Genomic DNA, 26,317 nt, shown 5'->3' on the forward strand with positions numbered 1-26,317 from the left:
GTCCACTCGGTTGGAATGCCTCAAGCTGCATTCCCAAGGAGCCAAGGAGGACTCTCCTTAGTGGAGCTTTGACCCGACATCATCCCAGTGAAGGCTCCAAGGCTCCCTGGAAGAATCGCATTCCTACAGGAAGAGCTGTGTTCCCAAACATGCCCCACGCAGCTCTAATCTCAGATCTGAAGTCACAGCTTTCACCCTCCTCCGGGTGCCCTGAGGGGACTCTAAGACCCCACCATAAGAGCCTGGCTGGGCTGTCACCGTCACGAGACAGAACTCTGCTGAGGTGTGCTGGTTCCAGGACTCCTTGGATGTCAAGCACCTACGTCCTGTGGCCAGCTAACAGACACAGTGACAGACAACTGAAGATGCTGTCACTTCTTCGTATTTTAAAGCTTAGGCCGTGTACATTACATCCTTGAGATTTTCTCGTTTTTACGCTTCTGTTTCAAACTGCTAATTGCCAGTGTAAGAGAAATGCCGCTCTCCGTTCTGTAGACCTCATCTGTTTCCGTCAGACGCGCAGGACATGGCTACGCTCTGGAGGAACCAAGAAGTGCCAGCGGACCCCATCACGGAAAGCCCTGGGGGCGGACAGACTGTTTTCACCAGCACTGGTGAATGGTTTCAACTGTCAAACCTCAGAACAAAAGCATCATGGCCTTAGAAATGCCAACCGGGCATGAAGAAAATGAACACAGTTTCTAATTGCCTATTTCTGTATAATTTAATAAACTTTTAAAATGTTACTGCTTATGTTTGAATTTTTTGTGTCTGTGTTTCTGTCCCTCTGAGTCATTGGTCTTCTTTTTGTTCCTGTTCCTGTTTTTCACGTTGTGTGTTTCATAGTAGCGGACGCCAACTTTCCTGGATTGCTGCTGCCGCGCTGCTCGCCTCCGCTGTAAAAAAAAATGGCAAAGAAGACAAACCGATCAATCTCGGAAGTCACAGAACAGGCCCCTCTGTTCCTCTGTGCCCCATTCCTATGCTGCTCTCCCAACCAGTGGAAGCAGCACTCACAAGGGAGGGCTCCCCTCCCAGACCCAAGTGTGCCCTCCCACTGTAACCCGCGACAGCTCTACAGACTGTCGTCGGGTCATCCACGCTGGAATCTTTCCTACTGCGCTCCCGACCAGTGGCCCTCTGGTCTAAGGGTAAACACTTCCAGGAACAAGCTCTTCCCTTCCCAAGAAGGCCCACTCCAGCTCTGAAGAGCCAGTTACTACACTGAACTTCACAGAGGGCAGGGATCTGTCGGCCTGAACGGCTCTGCTCATCACAGAAAACCAAGGGGCCACATAAAACCAGAGGACTTTCTAGAGGACAGTCTACATGTTTGAGGGCAGCGATGAGAACTCCTAAAGCGTAAGACATGAACTCAAGGACCTTCATCCAGTGGGCCAACTCTTGATCCTGTCTAACTAACCTCAACTAGGTCACTTAGGACTGGGGTTCCTAGAATTCAGCTCCAGACCATCACTTTTAGAGAGCGTCGTCTCTTAGGAAATGGATTTCTCCTCTCTACTTTCTAGACCTGGGTGAAGTTTAAGACCAAAACCAAGACCAAAACCACGTACTTCCTTAGATGTAAGCATCCTGCGAGTTTTATCTGAACGGTCCTCTTCCCTCTGTGCCTTCCGCTTCCTTCCCTTTTTGGTAGGTGCTGGAAACAATACATGAGCACAAAGAAAACAAACAGGAATTCTCTATTCAAAATGTGTCTGTGAATCCTAGGGTGGGAATGAGCTTGACGTGCTGGAAGACCAGTGTGCATGGAGCGTGGGTGGGCACAGCACAAAGCGGGGTGAGACAGGGCGCCTGGGTGGTTCAGTCAGTTGAGCATCGACTTCGGCTCAGGTCATGATCTCGCGGCCCATGAGTTCGAGCCCCGCATTGGGCTCTGTGCTGACGGCTCAGAGCCTGGAGCCTGCTTTGGATTCTGTATCTCGCCCTCTCTCTCTCTGCCCCTAACCCACTCGCATTCTGTCTCTCTCTCAAAAATAAATAAATATTTAAAAAAAAAAAAAAAAAAAAAAAACTATTCTGGAAAAAAACATAAAAAGAACAAAGTGGGGTGAGGCCGGGAGGGTGCCAGGCTAGGAGGATCCTGGGGGGCCATGGCAGGATTGGCATTTATGTCATAGAAACGCACTCCTGATGTAGAAGCTGTGAGTCCCAACGGAGTAAAGAATAAATACCTGATCCACCCCCCTTCCCCCGAGAAAATCTGCTGACCCACCCCTAGATTATAAGGTTACTAAAGTACTCTTCTTACAGGAAGCTTCCTGAATTAATCCCAAGAAACATGCAGAATAAAAAGTGAATAATCCAGCCTGTATCATGAACAGTACATGCTGCCAGTTACGATAAATATCTGTGTGGATGACGGCACGAGAGAGGACAGAAAGATTAAAGTTCGATTCCCCATAGTTCTGAAGACGCAAATCGCATGCCAGTGGTTGCACTATTTTACCTGTATCTTCCACTTCTTCAGCTGCTCCTTGCTCTTCAGATTTTGCAAAAACCTTCTCACTTAGTCCCTTGGATATTCTGAAACAGAAAAGCCAGGTAACAAAGCTGCCCGCCAGCCCCCTCGACTGCCCAAATCACGTGCCCACCCGGGGGCTGTGACCACCTGGCGGACCACCTTCTGCGCACGGTTGCCACCCCCAGCCCGCCCAAAGCCGCTGGGCCTCTGCCGAAGACTGAACTAAAGCTTCTCACACTTCACGGAGCTGCACCTTAAAAACCTACAGATCACTTTTTAAAAATGGCAATAACTCCCTTTCATGCCCCATAGAGCCGTGGCTCCAGTACGCATGGCAAGTATTTGAGAAAAGAACGAGCAAACCGCAATTGGCGAGATGAGGCTGCTACCTGACTGCTGAAAACTTCTTAGCTTTGGCTTTGTTTAAAAATCTCTGATATTTAGCGATCTTCTCATCCAGGGCTTTAATAACCGCCTTGGTGTCATTCTCCGTGTGTTCTTCCTGGGACTCCGGGCAAGACTCCTCCTCTTCATCTCCTGGTAGCTCCTGTGCCTCCTCCTCCCCTTCGGAAAAGCTCTCAAGCTCTTCGTCAATATCCGACATCTCCAAAGGGACCAGGTCATCCCCCGAAAACTGAGGCACGACATTGATTTTGCCAAAGTTCTGCCGAACTCGTGCCAGGATCTGCTGCATTTCCGAGTCAGCGTCACAGCGACTGTTCTCTTTTTCCTTCTCAGTGACGGGCTCCGATGCTTCACCTACAGCTGCCGTGATTTCCTCTTCTGGGTTCTTCTGGCTTGTTTCTGTGGGGACTTCCAACGACGAGGAGGATGGGAGCTGCTGAGGCCAAACAACGGGGTGCAGGTGGGGGAGAGAGACGGGATCAGAAAATGCAAACCGTTTCTGGCCTCACACCTGGCTCTCAAACGAGGGAGTCCTCTCCCCGGGACTAAGGAAAGTACTGAAAACCCCACACTGGAGTCGTGTCGTTCATCTCCCGGGAGCCACGGTGCGTCAAGCCCAGAAGCCGGCACTAAAGGATCAGAGGGACTCGGCTGCAGGGCCCAAGGAAGAGCCAACTGTGGGTGTTTAACCAGTCACACTATCAGCCATTCCCCACAGTGTGCGACTCCCTCCGCCCCACCTGAGGAGGGCAAGGGACGGCAGTGCTGAGGTAAGCACGCACAAGAGGGGCGCACATAACCGCCCGAGAGCGAAAGCAGAGCACTGCTCGGGGCGCAGGGACAGGCCCCGGGAGGAAAGGTGTGACCAGGAGGGGCCGAGCCGGGGGACACGCCTGTCTGAGGTAATTAAAGGTGAAGGAGAAGCTCGTGCCAGGCTTTATCCCGGCGCTTCGTGCTTGTAGCATCGTTTTAACCTTGCGGCGGAGACTCCTGGAACTTTAGTGATTTTTCCGAAGGCAAGGGTGGCTACACAAAGCGCTAAATGAGTCAGGAATTCAGAAAATTCAGGAAGTTGCATACAAAATTCGCAGGTATGTTTTTATACCCTTTTCCTCGGCTAAGCGTATAGCGTTTGCGTTCTGAAGGAGTGTCAGCCACTACCAAGAAGAATAAAAGAAGAAAACTGCAGACTGGGGGAACTAATGATCCGACACACTCAACGACCAGACACGAAGAATCCAAGATCGCCCCACCGTGTGCACACAGGGCCACAGCAGACCCTGCCAACATCTTCCTCCCTCACGTCCAGCAGCTGGCGAACTCACGACCGTCCAGCGGCTTCCCACCACGTCGCCCTGCCCTCGCCCACGTGGGTCCGGGTCCGGGTCCAGCCCCACGACCTCTCCACACTGCGACCGCAGCACACTTGCTCCCACTCAGGTGCTCCGGGTGGGGGGCAGCCTCTGCCCGCACCCCTCTCCCCTCAAGATACCCGCAGGGCTTCTGCCTCCTACCATTAAGGGCTCCACCAAAACGCCACTTCCTCAGAGGCCACCCCCAGCCACCCCACGTATAAGAACACTCTCCCATCTCCCAAACCCACTTCCCTGGTCCTGTCCTCCTCACAGTCACTGGTACCTCCCGACGGAACATATTTATCTCTTTACTATCTGTCCCTGTAGCATAATAACGTATGTTTGGTCTTCGCACCAGAACTGTAAAACCCTCTGCATCTCCTGGGTAGAGAAGGGTGTCTTTTGTTATTCATAACGAGTCCCTCTCCACCACCCCAGAGTTTATCTGATGAGATGCTCATGGTGGGGCCTTGCTTCAGAATGGGGGCTGGTCACCAGACGGACCAAGCACTTGATGAGAGGACTACAGATGGAGTTTGATCACCGATGGCCACTACTTTAGTTAATCAGGCCTACGTAGGGGTGCCAGGGTGGTTCGGTCAGTTGAGCGTCCGACTTCGGCTCAGGTCACGATCTCACAGCTTGTGAGTTCGAGCCCCACGTCGGGCTCTGTGCTGAGAGCTCGGAGCCTGGAGCCTGCTTCGGATACTATGTCTCCCTCTCTCTCTGCCCCTCTCCTGCTCATGCTCTGTCTCAAAAATAAAACATTTAAAAAAAAAAAAAAATCAGGCCTACGTAATAGAACCTCCACAAAACACCCTGAAGGATGGGGTCTGGGGAGCTTCTGGGCTGAATGGATTGATATGCTGGGAGGGCACCATGCCCAGAAAGGCCACGGGAACTCCATGCCACCCACAACCCCACTCCTGGCCCTACACATCTCCTCCATTTGCCTGTTCCTGAGCTGTGTCCTCTACAATAAACTGGCTATCGTAAGCAAACCCTTTTCTGAGTTCTGTGAGTTGTTTCAGCACATTACCAAACCTGAGAACCCCTGAATTTGTAGCTGGCTGGACAGAAGTGTGGGTGGCTGGGGAAGCCCATCTGCAGCTGGCCTCTGAAGCGGGGACCATCCTGTGGGGCCGGACCCTAGACCTGTGGGCCTGTGCTAACTCTCGGAGATAGTGCCAGAACTGAATTACTGGACACCCAGCGGGTGTCAGAGCATTGCAGAATTGGTGCGGACAAACGAAATGCATCTGGTATCAGAAAAAAACACAAGCTCCTCTGCCGCCATCCGTATACACAGAAGTGCGATAGGCAGGGACTCCTCTAGTTTCACCGCAATACCGCCAGTGCCCAGCAGAGTGCCCAGCACACGGGAGATCCTCAGGATGCTTTTGCTGAATGAACCAATCAATGAGTGAACCAGGAACTGGGTATTTTTGGCTGTTTGGTGGCTTTAGGGGGAGAGGAAGAAAGAACACCAGTTTCAGGTATGGTGATGCTGAAATGCTGGAGAAAGTATTCAACTGGAAGTTTCTAGCTAATAACTGAAACGCGGAACGGATTTCAGGTAAGAGGGAACGAACCAAAGCTACACAAACCCGAAAGATCAGCATGGAAGTGGAACTTAAAGCCCCCTCTTCAAAAGACTCGGCAGAGCTCTGAAAAAGAGCCTAGAAACAGAAAAGCAAAGGGCCATGGTTGGAGCCTTGTGGTGGTCCACTGCCAGGGGGAGGGAAATCCAACAGGAAGGAAGCTTCTCAATTCAGCCCAGAGGGCCCCAAATCTAAGACTTCTTTCCCGGACTATAAACTGTACCACTCTCCTTTTCCCCCTAATTACCAGCTTCTTGAGGACAAAAAAGTTATTTATTCCTATATTCCCTGGGCCTGGCATATTGTTGGACCTCACAAATGTTGAGTCAATCTTGGAAATGTTCCTGTTCCTCAAGCATAAGGACAGACCCAGTATTGGAAAAGCACTTATAGTTACAGCCCTCTTTGTTCGAGGCCCCAAAGGCTGGTATTTAACCTCGGACTTCCACCACACATCTGCTTCCTGGTCTCCAAATGCCACCCCCACCCCCACCGCCACCCCCCACAAGGCCATAGCCACGGCTCTATGGAAGGGGAGACACTGGCATGGACAGACCACACAGGAAAAAGGCGCTCCACAAAGGGAGGCAATCAAGGCACCACGCCTAGGGCAGGAAGCGTGCTCTCCAAAAGGCAGGTCTGCCCCATTCTTACCTGGGAGGCTTCAGGGGGCTCTGCGTTGGGCGGCTTGACAAAGAAAGGAATCCGGCCCCTCTGCCAGTCATTGAGAACCATCTTACCCACAGTCTGCAAGTCTGGCTCTCCACCCTGAAATGCCACAGAAAGACTCCCCATTAAATTCACAGGGCTAAAGCACCTCCTAGTGTGGGGGCACGTCAGCCGCCCCAGGTGCTTGTCACCACCGGCCTGCCAAGTTTCGGACCGCTCCCACCACACATACCCACAAAAAAGGTCCTCGCCACATACACACGTCTGCCGTGTGACCTGCCCTGGTCTCAAGTCTCACAAACCCTCACTCACCTTCAGTAACTTCCCAGTCCGGAAAGCTAGCTTCTCGAGAAAGTCCTCAGCATTCTCCCAAGAATCAATCTTGTATGTCTTGCTAATATATTCTGGCTTTGCCCGTTCAAGTACAGCACCAATGTGGTCTTCGGGAGTCTTAATTTTTTCAACTTGAACCTAGATGTTCAGAGGAAATTTCTGGCTTACGAGCTTTATATAGAAGCAGTGAAGTTCACATCTGTAACAGTATCTGAAAATAGATTTCAACACCACGATGCAAGAGGAGCCTGGCAGGGGCCGGTCTCCGAGGTGGCCAGACGTGGTCAGGGGAAAGGAACACCACCACACAGCGTCCAGCCAGGGAGCCCGGCACTCAGCTGTAATCCCAGCTCACCACAAACTAACTGTGTGGTTCCTTCCGCAAGCAGCTCAAAGTTGGACTGTTTCATGCTAGTCGCGTACAGAAATGGTTAAAAGCCTGCCAATCCCAGGACACAAAGAGAATTCGATAGTTTAAGCAAAGAGGGGAGGAATGCGCGCAGGACGTATAGCCAGCAGCACTGGTTAAGGTCAAGTGGAACCATTTAAAGTTTTTGGTCATATTCAGAAACAAGTGAGGAAATGCCTGCCTGAGTTCCAAAATGACTCAACCCATAAACCCTCGAAGATGAATTATCACTAAACATAAACAGGCCCTGCTTCCCTTTGGATCCTGTGTGTAAACTACAAACTCTTTTGTGGGATGACATTGACCAGATATGCCCGTGGCTCCACCGACTCCTCAAACAGGCTTTAGCGGAATGGAGAGGCCACCCTGCGGAGCATCACGTTCCTCAAGTTTGGTCAGACAGGCTGACCCCAAACCGCCTTCCAAATGAGTGAAACGCGAAGGTATCCAGTGTTCCCCACAGAATGCTTCCCCCAAAAGGCAAACAAAGAGCCCGTCAGGACCAAAATACTCACCACTCCTTTTAGCACAATGTCTGTCTCTGAGTCTTCGGAGGGATAAACCACACCCGGACAGTCGATAAGGAATATCCGACGCATCAAGGTGATATACTGCCAGACCTGAAGTCGGTAAAAAGCCAGAGACTTCCCTGGGTCAAAACTTAAGAGCCCGATTTCACAAATCTCTGATGCTCACCAAGCTAGAAAGGGGTGGGGTCAGGGCTCAAAGAGAAGCAACCTGCTGAGTGATGAAGCAATAAAGCGTCTCCTCTACTTGGGCCACGCACAAGGTGCTTCCTCTAAGTACAGACTACAGCTTCCACCAGCCAAGAGTCTAAAATGAAGGCAGAGGCGGGAGCTCTGTGTGGTATCGCGTGATAATAATCCAGTAAACCTTCTCTGGTTTTTCAAGGTACTCTTGGGAGTCTAATACTGTCCGGCCCCTCCTCCTTTCGGGAGAACCACGTTGATCCTCACTCTGTATCTCAGGGTATGTCCCCCCAACTGCCAGAATCTACCATAACATCTGAGTTTTCTTTCATAACGCTTGCACCAAATATTCTTGGGTTAGTTTTGTTTATCAAAGAAAAAGGCTGGAGTGACCATTTAAAAGAGACTTAAATGTGAACGGCACTTCCCACATCGTGCCAAAGGCACACAGTGCCATACGAACCAGAAACTACTCTCACTCTTACCAAAATGGGCAGAGACAACTCTGGTAACACTCCAAACTATTATATGGAGACCAAACTCCCAATGGTAGCCTTTACTCAAGAGAAGTAGGTAGAAATCTCCATGCTCTAAACAATCACCCTCGAGGGAAATACAATATGGAGAAGTAAATAAGGCACTTAAAGCCAGACGTACCTTTGTTTCACCTGCAATGGGGGCCACACTGCAGACTTTCTTGGAGCGCAATGTGTTTATCACGGAGCTCTTGCCAACATTTGGGTAGCCAATGAACCCGACACTGATCTGCTTCTTGTCAGTGTGCAACTGTTCAAAAAGAGAATACACCACACACACACACACACACACACGGTCATGAACATCCCTTGAGAAAAACAAGTTGTGTTACTTTGCTAATATAAAGAAAATAAGGCAGAAGGGTTACTAGAACTTGATCTAAAACCTAGACACATGCCACCTACATTGCCTGAGTGGGCTGCACACATACACTTATTAATAAATCAGACATGACTCATTTCCTCAAGTTGTCCATGTGCAATTGTTCTTGAATGTTTTAAGGTTAAAAGTATGTAGGTCGAGAAGCAAAGGAAGAAAGAACTTGTTAGTCATCAATTTAGAACATCATCCACGGATAAAATGTCTTAAGGGAAGAGAACCTCGGCAGATGGCACCAACTGGCAATCCCATGACCCACCCCTCCTTTGCTCTGCACATTTTGCATTCGCATTGCCAAAAATAAATGACAGAAGTTAAAAAAAAAAACAAAAAAAACCAACCTCAGAAGTTAGACCACTGGGTGAAAGTCTCAAGGAGACAGAACTCAACAACTGCCTAAGGCTAGTTGAGGACTTCTAATTCAAGATGGCGGACCCAACGTCCACACTGGCCTCGCTCCTGCCACAACCTCCACTAGGATGACAGCAGTGGGAATGAGCACATACAGGAACTTACAGAACCAGGCATATAAAACAAAAGAATGAGCTGGAGATGAGACAATAAAAACAAACCTACAGGGGCACCCGGGTGGCTCAGTCAGTTGAGCGTCCGACTTCGGCTCAGGTCGTGATCTCGCAGTTCGTGAGTTCAAGCCCCGCATCAGGCTCTGTGCTGACTGCTCAGAGCCTGGAGCCTGCTTCAGATTCTGTCTCCCTCTCTCTGCCCCTTCCCCACTCATGTTATGTCTCTATCTCTCAAAAATGAATAAACTAAAAAAAAATAAAAAAATAAGTAAATAAATAAATAAAAACCTACAATGTTAATAAATCACTACCAGCTAAGTAGTACCCAACCTGGCTCACTACAAAGATGAAAGCTAAGTGACAAAGTTAGGAAAATTTACAACCCAGCAAAAATATTGCCAAAGAATCACAAAATGGGGAATGGGCAGGACAGCTACCACTGAGGGGGTCTGAAGTCAAGACTAGTGAGAAGTCTGCAGAGCAGTGACACCACCCCACCCCGGCCTCCCCCACCAGGGGCACCTAGGTTCTCTGCCCCAGAACTTTACCAGATACTAATTTTTTGGAAATCCTACATCTCTGAAAACATTGCATTCTTAGACCTAAAAGGGAACCTGGACTTGTGGATAACAGTAGCTGAAGGCAAGTGTTCCCAATGTGATTAAATGAAAGTCTAAATAAATAAATATATGTTTTTAATGTTTATTTTTGGGAGAGACAACACGAGCGAGGGAGGGGCACAGAGACAGGGGGGAACAGAGGCTCTGAAGCGGGCTCTGTGCTGACAGCACAAGCTTGGGGCTCAAACCCACAAACTGAGAGATCACAAATTGAGCTGAAGTCGACACTCAACTGACTGAGTCACCAAGGCACCCCATGAAAGTCTAAATATTGATGAGACCCCCAGGTCCCTACTCCCACTGAGCTCCCGAACCCTGCAGCCAAGGGATTATATACATCCCCGAGCTGGAGACTGGAAGATTCCTTTACGGGGAAACTTACACTGACATCTAGAGTGCCCTCTGACAAAATACTGGCTTTTAACCTAGTCACCTGACAGGGAAGTCCAGTATTCAATAGTCTACCCCCTGCATAAAACTTCTATTGGTTGTTTTTTGTTTTTGTTTTTTTTTTTGAGAGCGAGAGAGAGCAGGCGAGCAAGCAGGGGAGGGGCAGATGGAAAGGAAGAGAATCCCAAGCAGGCTCTGCGCTGTCAGCACAGAGTCCGACACAGGGCTAGACTGCACGAACCGTGAGATCATGACTTGAGCCGAGATCAAGAGTCAGATACTAACTAACTGAACCATCCAGGAACCCCTACGAGACTTTTCTTCAGTGGTTCACCCTTAGATATGAAGACAGGCGAAAATAACCAGACATTTGAAGTGTGACTCTAGTACTACAGACAGAAAAACACAAACTGGCAGGAAACAGAGTTAATATAGGGAGAGAGGAAAATTTCAAAATACCACCATCGTTACCATTCTCAGAAACAGAAAAGAGTTCATCTGTGAAACAAAAATGGGGCAGGGCATTCTTAAAAGTGAGAGGCAAAATAAATTTTGCGACAGAACAGCTAGATCATCAAGTCAAAGAAACTTCCCATAAAATAGAGCAAAACATCACAAAGGCACTGACATAAAGAAAAAGATTCAAGAATTAAACCAAGAGAGCACACCCAATTCCTGAACCAGAGAAGAGCTGATGGGGTAGAGGGCGGGAGAATTTCCAAGAAGTAATACCGGACAACATTAGGCAAAGTCCCATCCAACGCCTAACTCACTGAACAGTAGAAGACCCACCTTAAAACACATCAATGTGCAATTTTAAAACAGGAGTTTCTTTTTTAAGAGCTCCCAGCCACAAAGGACCAAGAGTTGGAATGGTCCCATTACTCAACAGCACAACAGAAGCCACCAGAAGACGATGCGCTGGTGCCCTCGGCATTCGGAGGAGAAACAGTGTGAGGACAGAATAAAGGTATTTCTGAAATGCAAGGTCTCAAAAAATGTTCCTTCTAAGCACTCCTTCTCCGGAAGCTTTTGGAAAATATGTTCTATTTAAAGGAAAGAGTAAACCAGGAAAGACGAAAAACCAAGAAAGAAGATCCTGTGTGGGATCCCTTGATCCCAACGAAATGCTCAGGGTGGCAGTGAAAGGGAACTCCAGGAAGAAGGCTCCGTAGCCGGTCCCGATGGGAAGGGAGGGGCCGAACACTCTCCAAGTTCCCACTCTAGCAGAGGATCTGGTGACACATTAGTGACAAATGACACAGAGCTAATTAATGCCAGAGAAAACAGAAGGTTCCATCAGAGAGGAATTACATTCAGAGTGCTGTGTGGATCAGTGGCGACTGACATCGTACAGTCACGACCACGTAAACGCTGAAGGAAAGAACAATCTGGCCAGATGATGTAGAGCGATGCAGGGAGAATGGAGAGAGGGGAGTACGTGTGGGGACAGAACAGCCATAAGAAACTTAGTCCTCATTTTCCACAGCAGAGACTTAACATATAAATATCTAAAACGGCAGGTGGAAGGGCAGGAGGAGATGAGAAACAGAATCATAATAAGCATGTATAAAAAATATGGAAGAACTACTAAAGGTAACTAACAGCCACGGGCCGGACATGTTCACTCCTGGGAAGCGGGGAAGGGTGGGACAAAGGACACATGTACTTTGTCAGAAGCCAAGGTAGAATGAACTAAACACACGAACATCAAATTGAAGGTACAGAACGTGAAGCTTTGAGAATACCTACTAGGGCGACCTGGCTGCGGGGCTTCCCAGAGAACAACACGGGAGCAGGGACGGGCAGGATGCCCCGCAGGCAGAGGGGACAGAAACTGCACAGGCCTGAGGGCAGAGGTGGCATGGTAGGCTCACAAACCCAGGATGGGGAACACAGCATGGGGAGGGGGTCTGTTCTCAAGCAGAAGACGGACCATCGGGTGCCAGGGACACGGCAGAAAGGGAGGCAATGCTGGTCAAAGACAGGGGCGATGGTTGAGCCAGAAAACATTTTCCAAAATCCCTTATAACCCCGAGGCTCTAGGAATTTTTACGTTGGAACACACACGTTAGGAACACATACGTCTAGGAACACACACTTCTCATGGGCATGATGGGGGAGGTGAGGTGGGTACCCCTCTGCCACATGCTGGCAAGACAAATGCTTTAATAGCCCCGCAGCTGCATGTTCCCAGAGATGGGTCAGGTCCCAGTACCTTTCCAAACTGCCGGAGAAGCTGAATGAATGCTCCTTTGCCGAAGGGGTTGGTAAGACTTGCATGGAAGGCAAGTGTCGGATAATCCTGGGAGAGGACAGCAACCCAACGTTTCTAAAGTGGGGAGAGAAGATGCTGGTGAGTTGTAACCTGTTTATTCACAATACAGGAAGAGTCGGAGCTTGAATAACAGGCTGCATTTCAAATACACAGCTGTCCTAGGAAATGGTAGCTGTAATTCTTTAAAATGTGTGTGTGTGTTTTTTAATGTTTATATTAGAGACAGACAGAGCGTGAGCAGAGGAGGGGCTGAGCGAGAGAGGGAGACACGGAATCAGAAGCAGGTTCCAGGCTCTGAGCTGTCAGTACAGAGCCCAATGCGGGGCTGGAACTCACGAACCACCAGATCATGACCGAGCCGAAATCGAAGGCTTAACCGACAGAGCCACCCAGGTGCCTCAAATGTTTTTTGGTTTTTTTTTAAATGAAAGTTAACACTTTGTCTTTTGTCTACGAACACGGACAGAACAATTACAAAAATGCCTTCGTTGCGACTAAATGCAATTGATGTGACAAAATATGGGACAGGCCAGTGGCTGTGGCAGCTGTCTCCATGCGAAGGGGCCTCATCATCCGTCCAGGGGATACTGGCAACTGTGCCTTCACCAACCATCAGGGGATAAGAGATAACTCTGCCCCCTGTCAGTGAAGCACATTTTACTTCTGTTTTCAGTGAAAACACTTCCGTGGCTACTATGCGAGAAGTGTGATACTTTACTGTCTCAAATCCTAAAAACCGTGAAACTGACTCATTTACAGAGAACTCAGCCTACGAGGAGCTGAGCGGCCTGGCAGTCCGGCAGTGGATAAGCAGCCGTACTTACTGTTGCCCAGGTTGGAACAAGGTCACATTTGTTAAGAACAAAAATAAGGTGCTTCCAGGGTTTTTCCTTCTTCAAGTAAGTCTCAATGTGAGGGGAACGGGTACCCATCGGATCTCTAGCATCAAGAACTTGAACTACAACATCTGAGGAATCTATCACCTGCAATTCAAAGAGGCAAAAGTGATTTGCTTTAGTGAAATGAGAAATGGGAGAGGGATGACATCTAAGGGAACCCAGGGAAAAGAAAGCAATAGTGAGGACTTCAAAACAGGAGTAGCCAATCCTGATGCCCAGTGATCAGAATTCAAAACTTTCTCCATCCTGTGAGTGTCAGAAACTTGTTGAATTTCAAACAGGAAAACGGACTTAGGTGAAACCCACCTTACTTCGTGACTACTTATCGATTATTGAATGGAACCATTCACTTCTTAGATTTCTAAAAGTTTCTGCTGCCACAGCTTTTGTGTATTGTACAAAAACCTAAAAAACTTAGTTTGCCTTCAGGGTGCTGCTTTCCGGTTATGTTACTGTTGGATTATGGGACTGTGCTTGAAAGCCTCTGTCACCAAGGTTGATCTCTAGCATGTGGACATAAAACTCAGCCAGCTGAAGAATGCTGGACCAGGACTCAGGACACAGAATCTCCCACTAACCAGCTGAGTGAGCTGGGTGAGGAATTCAATCTTTCTAGACCTGTGTTCTCGCCTGTAAACGAGACGGCTGGACTACGAACCTTAAAAATCCCCACACGGCTCCACCACATACGATAAATGTAAGGTCTGCGTATGGCAGCTGTTACTATTACGTGAGCAATAAAAAGAAATCGAATGCAGTTATAGAGAACAATGGCAGTACATACGTGGGCACACCTATCCCATCTTTGTGAGGGAATGAGGACAGAATGGGCAGCGGAGTTTGTGCTTTATTTGACAGATCTTTGATACGTCAAGGTTACTTCTCTCATAGAAAATCACGAAAGCCAAGGGGAACGCTCAACGAGAAAGAACTGCAAGTCTTACCTTATAGAGCTCACCCCATATTCTCTTGGACTGTCCCTTTTTATAGATCTCTTCTTGGGCTTCGTTTCTAAATAAGAAAACACTCAAAGTGAGCAAGTGAAGCCCTACAAAGGGTAAGAGGATGTTTAGGGAAGAGCCGGCCATGTGCCACGGGAAAGGGGCACTAAAACCACTTGGAGACGGACCAAGAGCAAATTTAATTTAAAAAGTGACTATATCCAATCCAAATGTCCATCAATGGATGAATGGACTTAAAAATGTGTGGCAAACATAACGGAATATTATTCAGGAACGAAAAAGAATAAAGTACTAACACAGGCTACAACATGAATGACCCTGGAGACATTCTGGTAATGAAACAAGCCAGACACGAAAGGACACACACCGTAGGACTGCACTTACTATCAAGTACCCCTCACAAGGGTAGTCAGACTCCTAAGAGACAGAGGTAGAATGGTGGCCACTAAGCACTGGGGAGAGCAGGGGAGGGGACGTTACTGTTTAATGGGTAAAGACTTTCAGTTTGGGATGATGTAAAGGATTCTGGCAGTAGACCCGGAGCAGGGACGGCTGCATAACCACGTGAACGTACTTAATGCCACTGACTTGCAGGCTTAAAAATGCCTGAAAAGATAAAATTGTATGTCCAGTTTACCACAGTAAAAAATGTAAAATTTAAAATAAAGTGACTCAAGAAATAACAGGTGTTGGCAGGGATGCGGATAAAAAGGAACCTTCACGTACTGCTGGAGGGAATGCAAACTGGTGCAGCCACTTTGGAAAACACTATGGAGGGCGCGCCCGGGTGGCTCAGTTGGTTAAGCATCTGACTCCTGATTTCAGCTCAGGTCACGTTCTCATGGTTCATGAGTCTGAGCCCTGGTCAGTCTCCATACCAACAGTGCAGAGTCTGCTTGGGATTCTCTCACTTTCCCTCTCTCTCTGCCCTCCCATAACTGCGCTCTCTTTGCTCTCAAAATAAACCTAAAACCAAAAAAACAGTATGGAGTTTCCTCAAAAAATTAAAAATGGAGCTAGAGAGTGTAATGCTAAGTGAAATGAGTCGGTCAGAGAAAGACAAATACCATGTGATCTCACTCATATGTGGAATTTAAAAAACAAAACAAACTAGCAAAAAAAAAAAAAGAGAGAGAGAAACCAACAAACAGACTTTTAACTAAAGAGAACCGATGGTTACCCAAAGGGGAGGTGAGGTGGGGGGGCGGGGGATGGGAAAAATAGGTGAAAGGGATTAAAGAGTACACTTACCATGATAAATAAATTTAAAACATTTAAAAATTTATGGGGCGCCTAGGTGGCTCAGTCAGTTGAGCATCTGATTTCAGCTCAGGTCATGATCTCACCACTCATGAGTTTGAGCCCCGCGTCAGGCTCTCTGTGCTGACAGCTCCGAGCCTGGAGCCTGCTTCAGATTTTGTGTCTCCCTCTCTCTCTGCCCCTCTCCCTCTCATGCTCTCTCAAAAATAAACATTAAAAAAATTTTTTAAAAGAGAATGGTATATCAATTAAAAACAAAATTAAAAAATTTTAAACCATACATCATACATAAAAAATATGGAAAAATTAAAACAAATATTTTAAAAAGCAACTGTAATTAGGCAACATGTCATAGAAGATTATGAAAAGGATTTGGCAAGACCTGAACCATAATCTACACTCCCATATGAAGTGAAATTTTTCTGATAAGGCTGAGAATCTGTTTATCCACTAGCCTCACAGATATTTACCCAGTGTCTTGGAAACAAAACCAGTTTTCTTCTCCCCTCCCCACCCCCCATTATATACTGCACCTTTGGGAGGGGGAAAAATTCACATCAGCAGAGGCACACAAAGTCCAAATACTTATTTTTATTTTAATGTTTATTTATTTTTGAGAGAGAGACAGCACCAGTGGGGGAGGGCAGGGAGAGGGGGGAGACACAGAATCCGAAGCAGGCTCCAGGCTCTGAGCTGTCAGCACAGAGCCTGACGTGGAGCTCGAACTCACGAACCGTGAGATCACGACCTGAGCCGAAGTTGGATGCTTAACCTAAGGAGCCACCTAGGCGCCCTCCAAATACGTCTAAGAAGAAATGAACTTGCTACCTCTTTTGCTTGGCCTCAGATGGCCTGACTTGCTCTCCAGGAGACGCACAGTTAGAAAACAGGCCGCCGACAGCATTGGGGCAGCCCTACTGCAGGTGAGCAACAGCACCTCTTTGCTGAGGCATCTGGGACACTCACGAGTGGTGAAGAGGGGACACGGCAACGCTTTCTGGAGGGCACCGGGCAGCTGCCTCTCAAAAACACGCATGCTCTCTGACACAGCCATTTCCCCCATAAGAATGTATCTTAGGGGAATAATTAAGGAGAAAGATTTAGTCACACGGATGCTTTACCCTGGCCTTATTTACCACAGGGCAAAACTACAAACGGCATAAATGTTCCATAGCGGGACTGTCAATGAGTACTACCACGGAAATCTATTTTTTTAATGGATATTTATTCTTAATAATTTAGAAAAATATATTAAAATAAAAAGTAAGATCAGGGCACCTGGGTGGCTCAGTCAGTTGAGTGTCTGACTTTGGCTCGGATCATGATCCCACGGTTCGTGAGTTCGAGCCTCGTGTCGGGCTCTGTGCTGACAGCTCAGAGCCTGGAGCCTGCTTCAGATTCTGTGTCTCCCTCTCTCTCTGCCCCTCCCCTGCTTGCACTCCGTCTCTCTCTCAGAAGTAAAAAAACATTTAAACATTAAGAAAAAAAAGGGGGGGTGGGCAAATTAAAATACACTCTTAAGGGGGTGCCTGGGTGGCTCAGTCGGTTAAGTGTCCAACGTCGGCTCAGGTCATGATCTCACGGTCCATGCGTTCGAGCCCCAAGTTGGGCTCTGTGTCGACGGCTCTGAGCCTGGAGCCCGCTTCAGATCTGTGTCTTCCTCTCTCTCTCTCTGCCCCTCCCCCGCTCACACTCTGTCTCCCCCCGCAAAAATAAACATTAAAAATTAAAAACAACAACAACACTCTTAAGGTATTATAAATGAAAACTGAGTGTAAAAAAGATCCAGAATAATACATCTAACAGTGACTAATTCTTGACACTTTTTGGGCATGAACTCTATGAGAATATGATATGACAAAAGGTGTCAATCCTTCTCTTCCCCCTCCGCAGCAAACATAAAAATGACAAAACACTGCAGGTGTTTATCTTCAGAAGGTCACAGGAAATTCAAAGACCATCCATGAGCCCCCAGTGGTCCAGAGTCTCTGATTAAGGAAGCCCTGATATTGATGATTTTAACAATTTAATAACATGGTCGGTGGGACTAGGAGTTCTTAGTTTTTGTTGCATTTCTAATTTAACTGTATATTCTAAATTGTCTACGACAGAATCTACTGCTATTATTATGAAGAAAAAAACAATCATGAAAAAAAGAGACCCAGAGAAAACAAGCCACCTCAGAAATTATTTTCCATCTGGCCCCAACGTCACAAATTTTTCTAGCGTAAGGGAAGAAGATCACTATCTAGGAGGTAAGCACCAAGCTTCATATAGGTAAAATAAAGGTACAAAAATATTTTGTTGCAGGGCACCTGGGTGGTCTGTTGAGTGTCCAACTCTTGATTTTGGCTCAGGCCAGATCTCAGTTTGTGAGTTGGAGCCCCAGTCCGCCTCTGCGCTGACAACGCGGAGCCTGCTAGGGATTCTCTCCCTCCCTCTCTCTCTCTGCCCCTCCCCTGGCGCATCTTCTGCCTCCAAATAAACTCAAAAAAAAGTTTTGTTGCACAAGAGCAAATGATGAGAGCAGATGACACCCAAACCGTACCTCACCCCAGGGTCTTCGGTGACCAGGTCACGATCCTTGCCCTGGTCGTAGCTCTCGCTGGACATTTCTGCATTTTCTAGAAGAGACTGCATATCACTCGCAAATAAGTTTGGTCGCTTCCTCTGTGACTTAGGGCCGAATGTAGTTTCAAAGCTTTCGGTGTCAAGAATGTGCACCTTGGAGTTCTAAAGAGAAAACAGAGTTTCACGTAAAGCTAAGGAAAGCACTGAGCAAAAACAGACAGTTTAAAACCTACCCAGGAAGGCTTTCCGCTTTTGTTTTTTCAAAGCTCAACCCGTACCAAAAACTACAACAAGGATGCAGCCTGGTTTCAAATTTGAAATGCTTAAATAGCAAAAGCACTTGTTCCCCAATCCTAAAGTTCTATAAGCCTCCTTGGAGAAATACAAAAGTAATACATAGAGTCAAAGCAAATATGAATAGTTGTGTAAGACTTGCCAAAAACTCTGCTTTATTTCATTTATCATAAACTTTAGTCATATGTAATTACGGCCACAATGATAAAAATTAACTTATCTTTTCTTTTCTGAGTTTTCAAACAAGTGCATAAAATTCACCAAATTCACAGATTTTGTCAAGGACAATTATACTCAAATTTGTGTTCTTTTTTAAACCAACTGTAAATGCCAACTTTTTCTTGGAAGTTCACTTCTTTCATGGCCAAAAGGAATTGCTTGTTTTGTAAGATGCATTTTAGTTTCAGATAACATTTTTCCTAATTTAGGTAACGTTTTTATTAAATGCACATGGAAAGCCTTCGGATGAAAAACATCTAGCAGAAGTCCAAAGTAATAGTTTAGATGTGATAAAAGGAACCTGATACTAACTAGAACTTGATGTGCCTGTAAAGGAGTTACGGGCATAGGAATTTTTGAAGTAGGATAAAAGTCGAAGTCTGAGTTAGGATCTAACACGTAACAGAACGTTAACAGACGGCAGAGTATGGCCTCAAAAAAAAAAATCACCCTCTGCCCCTCAGTACAAAGCTCCTCTGTGAGCACCAGCCACTAAACACGGATGATGGACCAGCCCCTATGGCTTCTGACCTTGATCGCCCCCTCCAATTCCTAAAGATCCTTAAGCTGTTGTCATTTTTTTTAGATTCTCTAACCCCTCTCTTAGTTCAGTTTTACAGGGGAACCAGGTACTGATGTCAGTGGGAAAACTGTGACCAAAGTTATTCTTGGAAAGCTCATAAATAACCTATCAAGTACAGTATACACACAGATGTGTGTGTGTGTGTGTGTGTGTGTGTGTGTGTGTGTGTGAGCCCATACGTTAATGAGCATCATGCAGCTATAGCAGTATTTAACAAAGCACACAAATAAGTGACAGTATTTTTGCTGGACTGCTACAGAATTATAGTAATTATAACGCACATGTAGCTGACGACAGTGTAAAAGTTAAAGCATATATGATTGGACTCCCCTGTGCAGGGATCTAGGATTAAACTTTATAAGGAGCAGTAGATACCACACTAAAATAAAACAGGGAAGGTTTTTCAAGGCCAAAGCAGTAAAGGCATCCCGTACTCTTGAGTATTATCTGCATCAAAATACCAGCTGACTGGTGCAGCTGTCCATCCTTCACTCTATAGATCAGATACTTGGCACTGAGTTTTAGAAGCACTGAACAACTGGAATGAGCAACAAAGCAATAAATCCATAATAAGCCCTCTCTGTTCTCCTCGTAAACAAGATTCAATAGTTTGTTAAAAGATGGCTTTAGGGAGAACAGACCAAGAGAACAAGGGAAATGAGCAACTTGTCTGTGGTTCGTGAATTACACTCATGTGTTTCCCTGAAAGAAAACAGTCATTCCACTAATAGGTGCCATTCTTCTAGTCCGTCATAAAACAAAGCATAATTGACAAAACCTGAGGCAATAACCAGGCCTTGGTTTTTATTTTGTTCTGCGAGTAAACAATTTGCTTTGAACTGTTTAATCCATGCATGCATGTCAATGTTTCCTTCCCCTCCTTACATTTGAACTGAGGCTTACGTACTGGCTACATTTCTGAGGATTAATATTCGATGCAAGTAAAAGTGTGCAAACATGAGGCCATTTCTTTGGTTCTGTGTGAAACTCATTCCACTCAAGCAGGATTCAGTCTTCACTGTCCTTCAACCACAGTGGTTAAGAACCAATCTGCCCAGCACCCTTTCCTTCACTAGAAAGAATTCCAAGGGTCTCACAGAAGCCCAAAGTACACAGCACCAAAGGCCTCCCTCCTACCCACCCAGTCCTAACTCTACATTTCCCCAAAGTTTGAAGGAGTTACCACTTAAACCAGTTTGCCTACCCAAAAAAACCCAAGATACAACTGGTATTAGTAACAGCCATGATCTAGTCAGCTCTAATTAACGGCAGTGGGCTATGACCTCACTGTATGCCAAATGCTTCATCTGGTCACCCAAGGAAGTCGGTTTTCTTGACTTTATAGCTGGGAAGTGAAAGCCCATGGAGATACCTAAGGCTCTAGGAAGGGGGAGAGCAAAGGCTAAGTGGGACCTGACTCCCAAGCCTGTGCTCTGATCCACTAGGTAATGCGCCCTCCTGACACAACGCAATTCATACTAGGGTAAGGCCCTAACACAGATGAAAGGAGAAGTCTCAGAAAGTTCATCAGTACTGCATTAAAGCCACTCTTCCCTATGGAAAAACACAAAAGACAAACATGTTAGAGCTGGATCGGTGTGGAGTGTGCCCACGAAATTCCATTGCCAGGGATATCCACCAACTTACGTGAGGCTGGATCCGATCATGGAGAAGAGACATGGGTAGCTTGCTTTGCTTCATGACAACTTTGTATGGATCCTTCATAACTGTGCCCATTTCCTCTTGAAATTTTTGTAACGACGACTGTTTAATCACACGTGTGTTTCCTGTTTTATGGAAGAATGCTGTCATTTATAAACAACTCCTTTTTGATTCTGTATCCTTCTTCCCAAAGACACAGGGAAAGGCAAGACTCTGTTACCCTGGCTTGCCCAAACATCCATCTGTCCCATGTAGCCATTTTCAAATTTAAAAGGGGGGGGGGGGGAATAAAACAAAAAAACTGCCTCTCCTGCACTCATACACTATGAACTAATCCACCAACCACACACACAAAGGGTTTCAAGAGTTTTCCAAGCCCAGTTTCCTGACTGGATGAAACTGAAAAAATCAACATCACTGAATGGAACTGAGATTTGACAACTATCCTATACTTCCTGCGAGATCTGGCAAAGAAATCTGGAGCCAATCACAGCTGATGTACTCATATACAAAGGGAATCTTGAAGCACAGAACCTGAGTCACAATTACTGCCTTTAGGGTTATGAGGGTTTGAAGAGACTATTGAGTTCACCAATAAATCCATGCAAGGGAACAAAATAAAGCTACATAACACTAGCTGGGGAACTCCTTGTAAGTGAGGGAGTCTGAAACACATATTCAACGAAACAGCATGTGCAGCACAAATACAGAACTCAAGATGGTGAGGGCTAAGGGGCCGCTGGCTGCTACACTGCCCATGTTTCCCCCCACCTAATCCCCACCGCAGCCCTAGGAAAATAGGGACTATTTTTATCCCCATTTTAGAGACAAGGAAGTCAACCAACAGAGAAGCCTAATAACTTGCCCACGGTCACAGAAATGGCAGAATTAGGATTCACACCCAGATGGCCTGGACCTAGAGTCACAGTCTCCAGAGAGGCTAAAACACCTCTCTAAAACGTTTTCTCGGACACCTTCTCGTGTTGCCGCTTCCTAGAGGGTATCCCCTCAAAAGATGTGAGAGACACTCAAAGGTAGTTGTCACCTGCCTCCACGCACAGAGGTCAAACACCAAGCAAACCATGGGGTGTGACCTGACGTGCCCACGCACCTAGCAGGGACTGAGAGAAAGCCCGGCCTCAACTGGAGGCCGACTTTCCAAAGCAAGAAGCCCTGACTCCGCTCTCTTCGCTCCTGGGAAAAGGCCAACAAGAGACCCTTTCACGGCCAGTGTAGGTGCCCATGAAGAACTGTTTCAAAGGAGCTTCCAGCCAATGCACTTGTGCTTCGAGTTAAAGGCACAGGCGTTACCTGCAAGGCACCCTCCAGGCCACCGGAAAGGACGAGATGACAGCTCTCAGGTTCTGTGAAAGCAGGTCACCAAGGACGGACTTATCTGTTTAAGAGGGTTCACTTACAATGAACAATGAGCTCTTTACACAAAGAACTTGTTGAGGGGCCGCCTGGGTGGCTAGGCCGGTGAAGCATCTGACTTCAGCTCAGGTCATGATCTCGTGGTTCGTGGGTTCAAGCCCCACAGTGGGCTCTGTGCTAGCAGGGCGGAGCCTGCTTGGGATTCTCTCTCCCTCTCTCTCTCTCTGGCCCTCCCCCACTGGCGCTTTCTCTCTCTCAAAAAAAAAAAAAAAAAAAAAAAAAAGAGGAAAAAAAAGAAGAACTTGTTTTTGGAATCCACCACCACCACTACTTTTCTTAGCACTTTTCCAACTACGGGTACTTCTCATCCCTTTCTCCTATAACCCCTGACAGTACTACTCGCCCAAAAGCTTCTGCCTTTTAGACCCCTTTTAGGACTACCTTTTTCCATACAGCGCACATTCGGTAGAACAAAGTGACAGGGGACCGTGACAGTACTCACCAAACCATTTAATATTTGGCTCCACTCTTGCCACCGTGCCAGAAGCCACGGTTGACTGATATTGCAGAGGCTTAATCACTTTACCACGACTGTTCCTAAATTGAGGAAATAACAGATTTTGGTTGATGACAGAAGAAAGGCAACAGAAAAGCTTGGTTTACAGAATACCCTTTCCATCAAAAGGACCTTTTTTTCTTTTTCTGGTTTTAAATGATCATGAAATACAGATTTCAGTAAACAAAAAGTACTTCTACATTTGAAACAGATTGTCCAAAAGCCATTTAAACCTCTTGCAACAGAGCACGTAATGATTTCTGCTGGATGAATAACAAATAACGCTGATGTCTGAAAATCTGTTTACTGTTTGTTTGCTTTTTTAAAAAAAGGAAAAAAAAACGCCACATACTTGAGTTTCTGCGGTAATTATTTGAAGGCCGGTTTAAACGAGTTTTAAGTAGAGGGTGATTTATGCTGGAACTCAAAATTTTAAAACAAACAGCAGAGTAGGTGACTAAGGAAGATTAAGTTCATTGACATTTGTGCTTTAAACACATCTTTCAGAATGGATGAAGAATCTAATTACCAAACAAATTAAGACCAGCTAGCAAAATGCCATGGTCAGCAAGTCCCTGTGGTAGAGGCTGCCTCAGCAGAACTCCCAGTTGTGATGAGTTTCCAAGTGCCACAATGTTGTGATCTAAAGTTTCGCATTAAAAAACAAGTTTTCTGGCTGCTTGCATAACTACAGTCCTATATGCTTTGTGAAAGAAAACCAGATTTCTAGCTGAGGGATATGTAACTTGAGATTTCATGTGCCATTCGTGGAGGGCGAGGCTGTGAGGAATAAAACCTCGATTTGTCCTACAGTCTTGTGACACAATCACTGTTTCACCACCCACTACCCACGCCTTTAACCGGAACCTTACAGTTTATCATAACAACATCCATATAAGATGACATTTGAAAATACACTACTGGTATTTGGGGAAAGCGGGTGTGGGAAGGTCATAGGTTATGAGGTCTCAGCTACAAGTCCGGGACACGAAGGGAAAGGGGGCATGGCAGTGTGCAATGCTCACCTGCGTTCCTTCTGCCTGTACATATTCAGGCGCCGGATTGTGGCCCGGTCCCTCATGTTCTGGCCTCCTGCTCCCTGTACTCGATCTAGGAAAGACAGAAGTCGACCACCAGCTATTTGATAACCAAGTTTAAATATGCTCATTGCCTCAAACACACCAACTAGCTCACTCAAAGTAGGCAAGCTGCTGCCCCGCCTCACTGCAAAATATCTACTCTCCCCTACGTCATCCCGACAAAATTATGATCACCGGAAGCAACATGGTATGACAAAGCTGACCTAACCTCTGACACTCAATATGACTGTGTTTGATAAGAGTTAATAATTGTGAGCATTAATCGTGGCACTGTGTGATCCACAGTACAGGCATCATCTCATGTAATCCATGCAATAACCCTATCAGGAGAGACATTATCCTCATTCTGCAAGCTGAGAAACTGAGGCACAGGTGGCCAGATGCCTTGCCGAAGATCACACAGCTACTAAACAGCAGAGCCAGAATTTAAACAAAAGCGTTCGACCACTGTCTGTGCTCTTACTAAGACACCTACCTCTGTGGAACTGATATGGAGTGCCTGCTGTATGCAAGGCACCACGGAGACTACATGTTTTGACACCTAAGTATTCCTTATGTACCAGTTTCTTAATTTCCTAATGTTTGAGTTTAGTTTCATCAACAGCAACATAGGTAGCAAATCTTGCCTTACATCTGAGAGAGAGAAGGACAAATAAGCATGTTAATACTGGCCTAGCTCTTCCCGTTGGGGATGTCTTCAAGTCACCTGCCTACTCCTGAAGTGATGCAGTAGAAAACAGGCTGAAATCCCAGTGCTGACGGCTCTACTCACCAACTTTGCCAACTGTGATGAGCCACTTCCCCAATTTTGGCTCTGGCTCCTCACCTACAACATTGTAACCCCTAAGGGCCTTTTTGGGTCCGACATTCTGAGATCCCAGGGTACAGAAATTGCATAATTTATCAGCAATCCAGGGAAAGCATTCAACATCAACTAAAGTCATCAAAAACTTTAAGCCACATTTCAAAAAAAGGATTATTACGGGCACCTGGGTGGCTCAGTCGGTTGGGTGTCCGACTTCGGCTCAGGTCATGATCTCACAGCTGGTGAGTTCGAGCCCCGTGTCCGGCTCTGTGCTGACAGCTCGGAGCCTGGAGCCTACCTTGGATTCTGTGTCTCCCTCTCTCTCTCTACCCCTCCTCTGCTCATGCTCTGTCTCTCTCCAATGGAAGGGACTCCCCCAAAGACTATCTTGTTCATCCCACAAGTGGAAGCTCAGCAAAGCGCACAAACATCTCCAAAAACATCTTTATTGAAATGATCATTATCCGTCTACCTGCAGGGTTTCCGTGCGCTTTACCAGATAGGATGACTCCAACAGCCAAATGTACAATCCCTTTCTCATTTAAATGGTCAAAGCTAGAGTGGCAGGCAAGTGTGGTCAAGTGTAAAATGCCAGATGGGTCGGCCTACACCACTTTTAATCTGACTATCCAATTAACTCCTAATCATACAAGTCTGAAACATATTGGGAGAGAGGCTGATCCACCTAGGAACACAAGAGGAGGTCGAGATAACTGCCCTTTCCAACTCAGAGCTTCCCAGTCTCTGCATTTCACAACTGGAGATGCCCCATGGCTGTCAGGCCCAAGGGTTCAATTTCCCCGACTTTAGAACTGGTGCGTGGCACCTGGCCCTGAGAGGCGTGCAAGATGTCAGCCCTCCTCAGTGCCTGCGAATGAAAAAACCACCTTCTGCCTTCTCGTCCCCAATAGCCACTCGGCTCGAGGCCACTCCAAGTTATTTGCCACCCGGGTATCCCTCCTCCCCCTCGATCCCCTCGGAGCCCTCCCTACCAAGCTTCCTCCAAGCTCCACCCTCCGCGAGCCCCGCCGCCCGTACCAGGGTTTGTGCTGGCCTTGGAGGGGTTGATGGTGCTCCGTCCTTTATACTTGGGCTTCACCATCTTGCCGACGGGACGGGCACCGGAGCGCTAGGCCCGGCCTCTGTCGAGTAAACGAGCTCGTTACTTTCCACGTCCGGCCGAAACGACCCGGGGGAACCACGCTGGACCACGTGGGCACGGGCGACGTCACTTCCGCTCGCGCCCTTCGCTTTCCCGGCACGACTTCCTGCGAACGCACGGCGCGCGCCGCCGCTCTCCTGGCTCCGCCCCCGTCCCGGCCGCTTAGCCTTCGCGGT

At 47.0% G+C, this 26,317-nt stretch overlaps 1 protein-coding gene across 1 annotated transcript; it reads right to left on the bottom strand.

Annotated features, from left to right (window-relative positions):
- Window positions 1-705: 705 nt before the first annotated feature.
- Window positions 706-26,217, bottom strand: GNL2 (G protein nucleolar 2). Its single transcript, XM_015070316.3, has 16 exons — window positions 26,018-26,217; window positions 24,100-24,184; window positions 23,021-23,115; window positions 21,130-21,269; window positions 18,364-18,548; window positions 14,538-14,604; window positions 13,519-13,677; window positions 12,635-12,748; window positions 8,625-8,753; window positions 7,773-7,877; window positions 6,828-6,986; window positions 6,501-6,614; window positions 2,875-3,323; window positions 2,471-2,547; window positions 1,575-1,660; window positions 706-896 (listed from the first exon to the last, which is right to left on the bottom strand). The coding sequence occupies exons 1-16, from the start codon at window positions 26,079-26,081 to the stop codon at window positions 744-746; spliced, it is 2,181 nt and encodes a 726-aa protein (XP_014925802.1). The 5' UTR covers window positions 26,082-26,217; the 3' UTR covers window positions 706-743.
- Window positions 26,218-26,317: the final 100 nt, after the last annotated feature.

This window comes from Acinonyx jubatus, chromosome C1, assembly GCF_027475565.1.
Source record: "Acinonyx jubatus isolate Ajub_Pintada_27869175 chromosome C1, VMU_Ajub_asm_v1.0, whole genome shotgun sequence".
NCBI classification, from domain to species: domain Eukaryota; kingdom Metazoa; phylum Chordata; class Mammalia; order Carnivora; family Felidae; genus Acinonyx; species Acinonyx jubatus.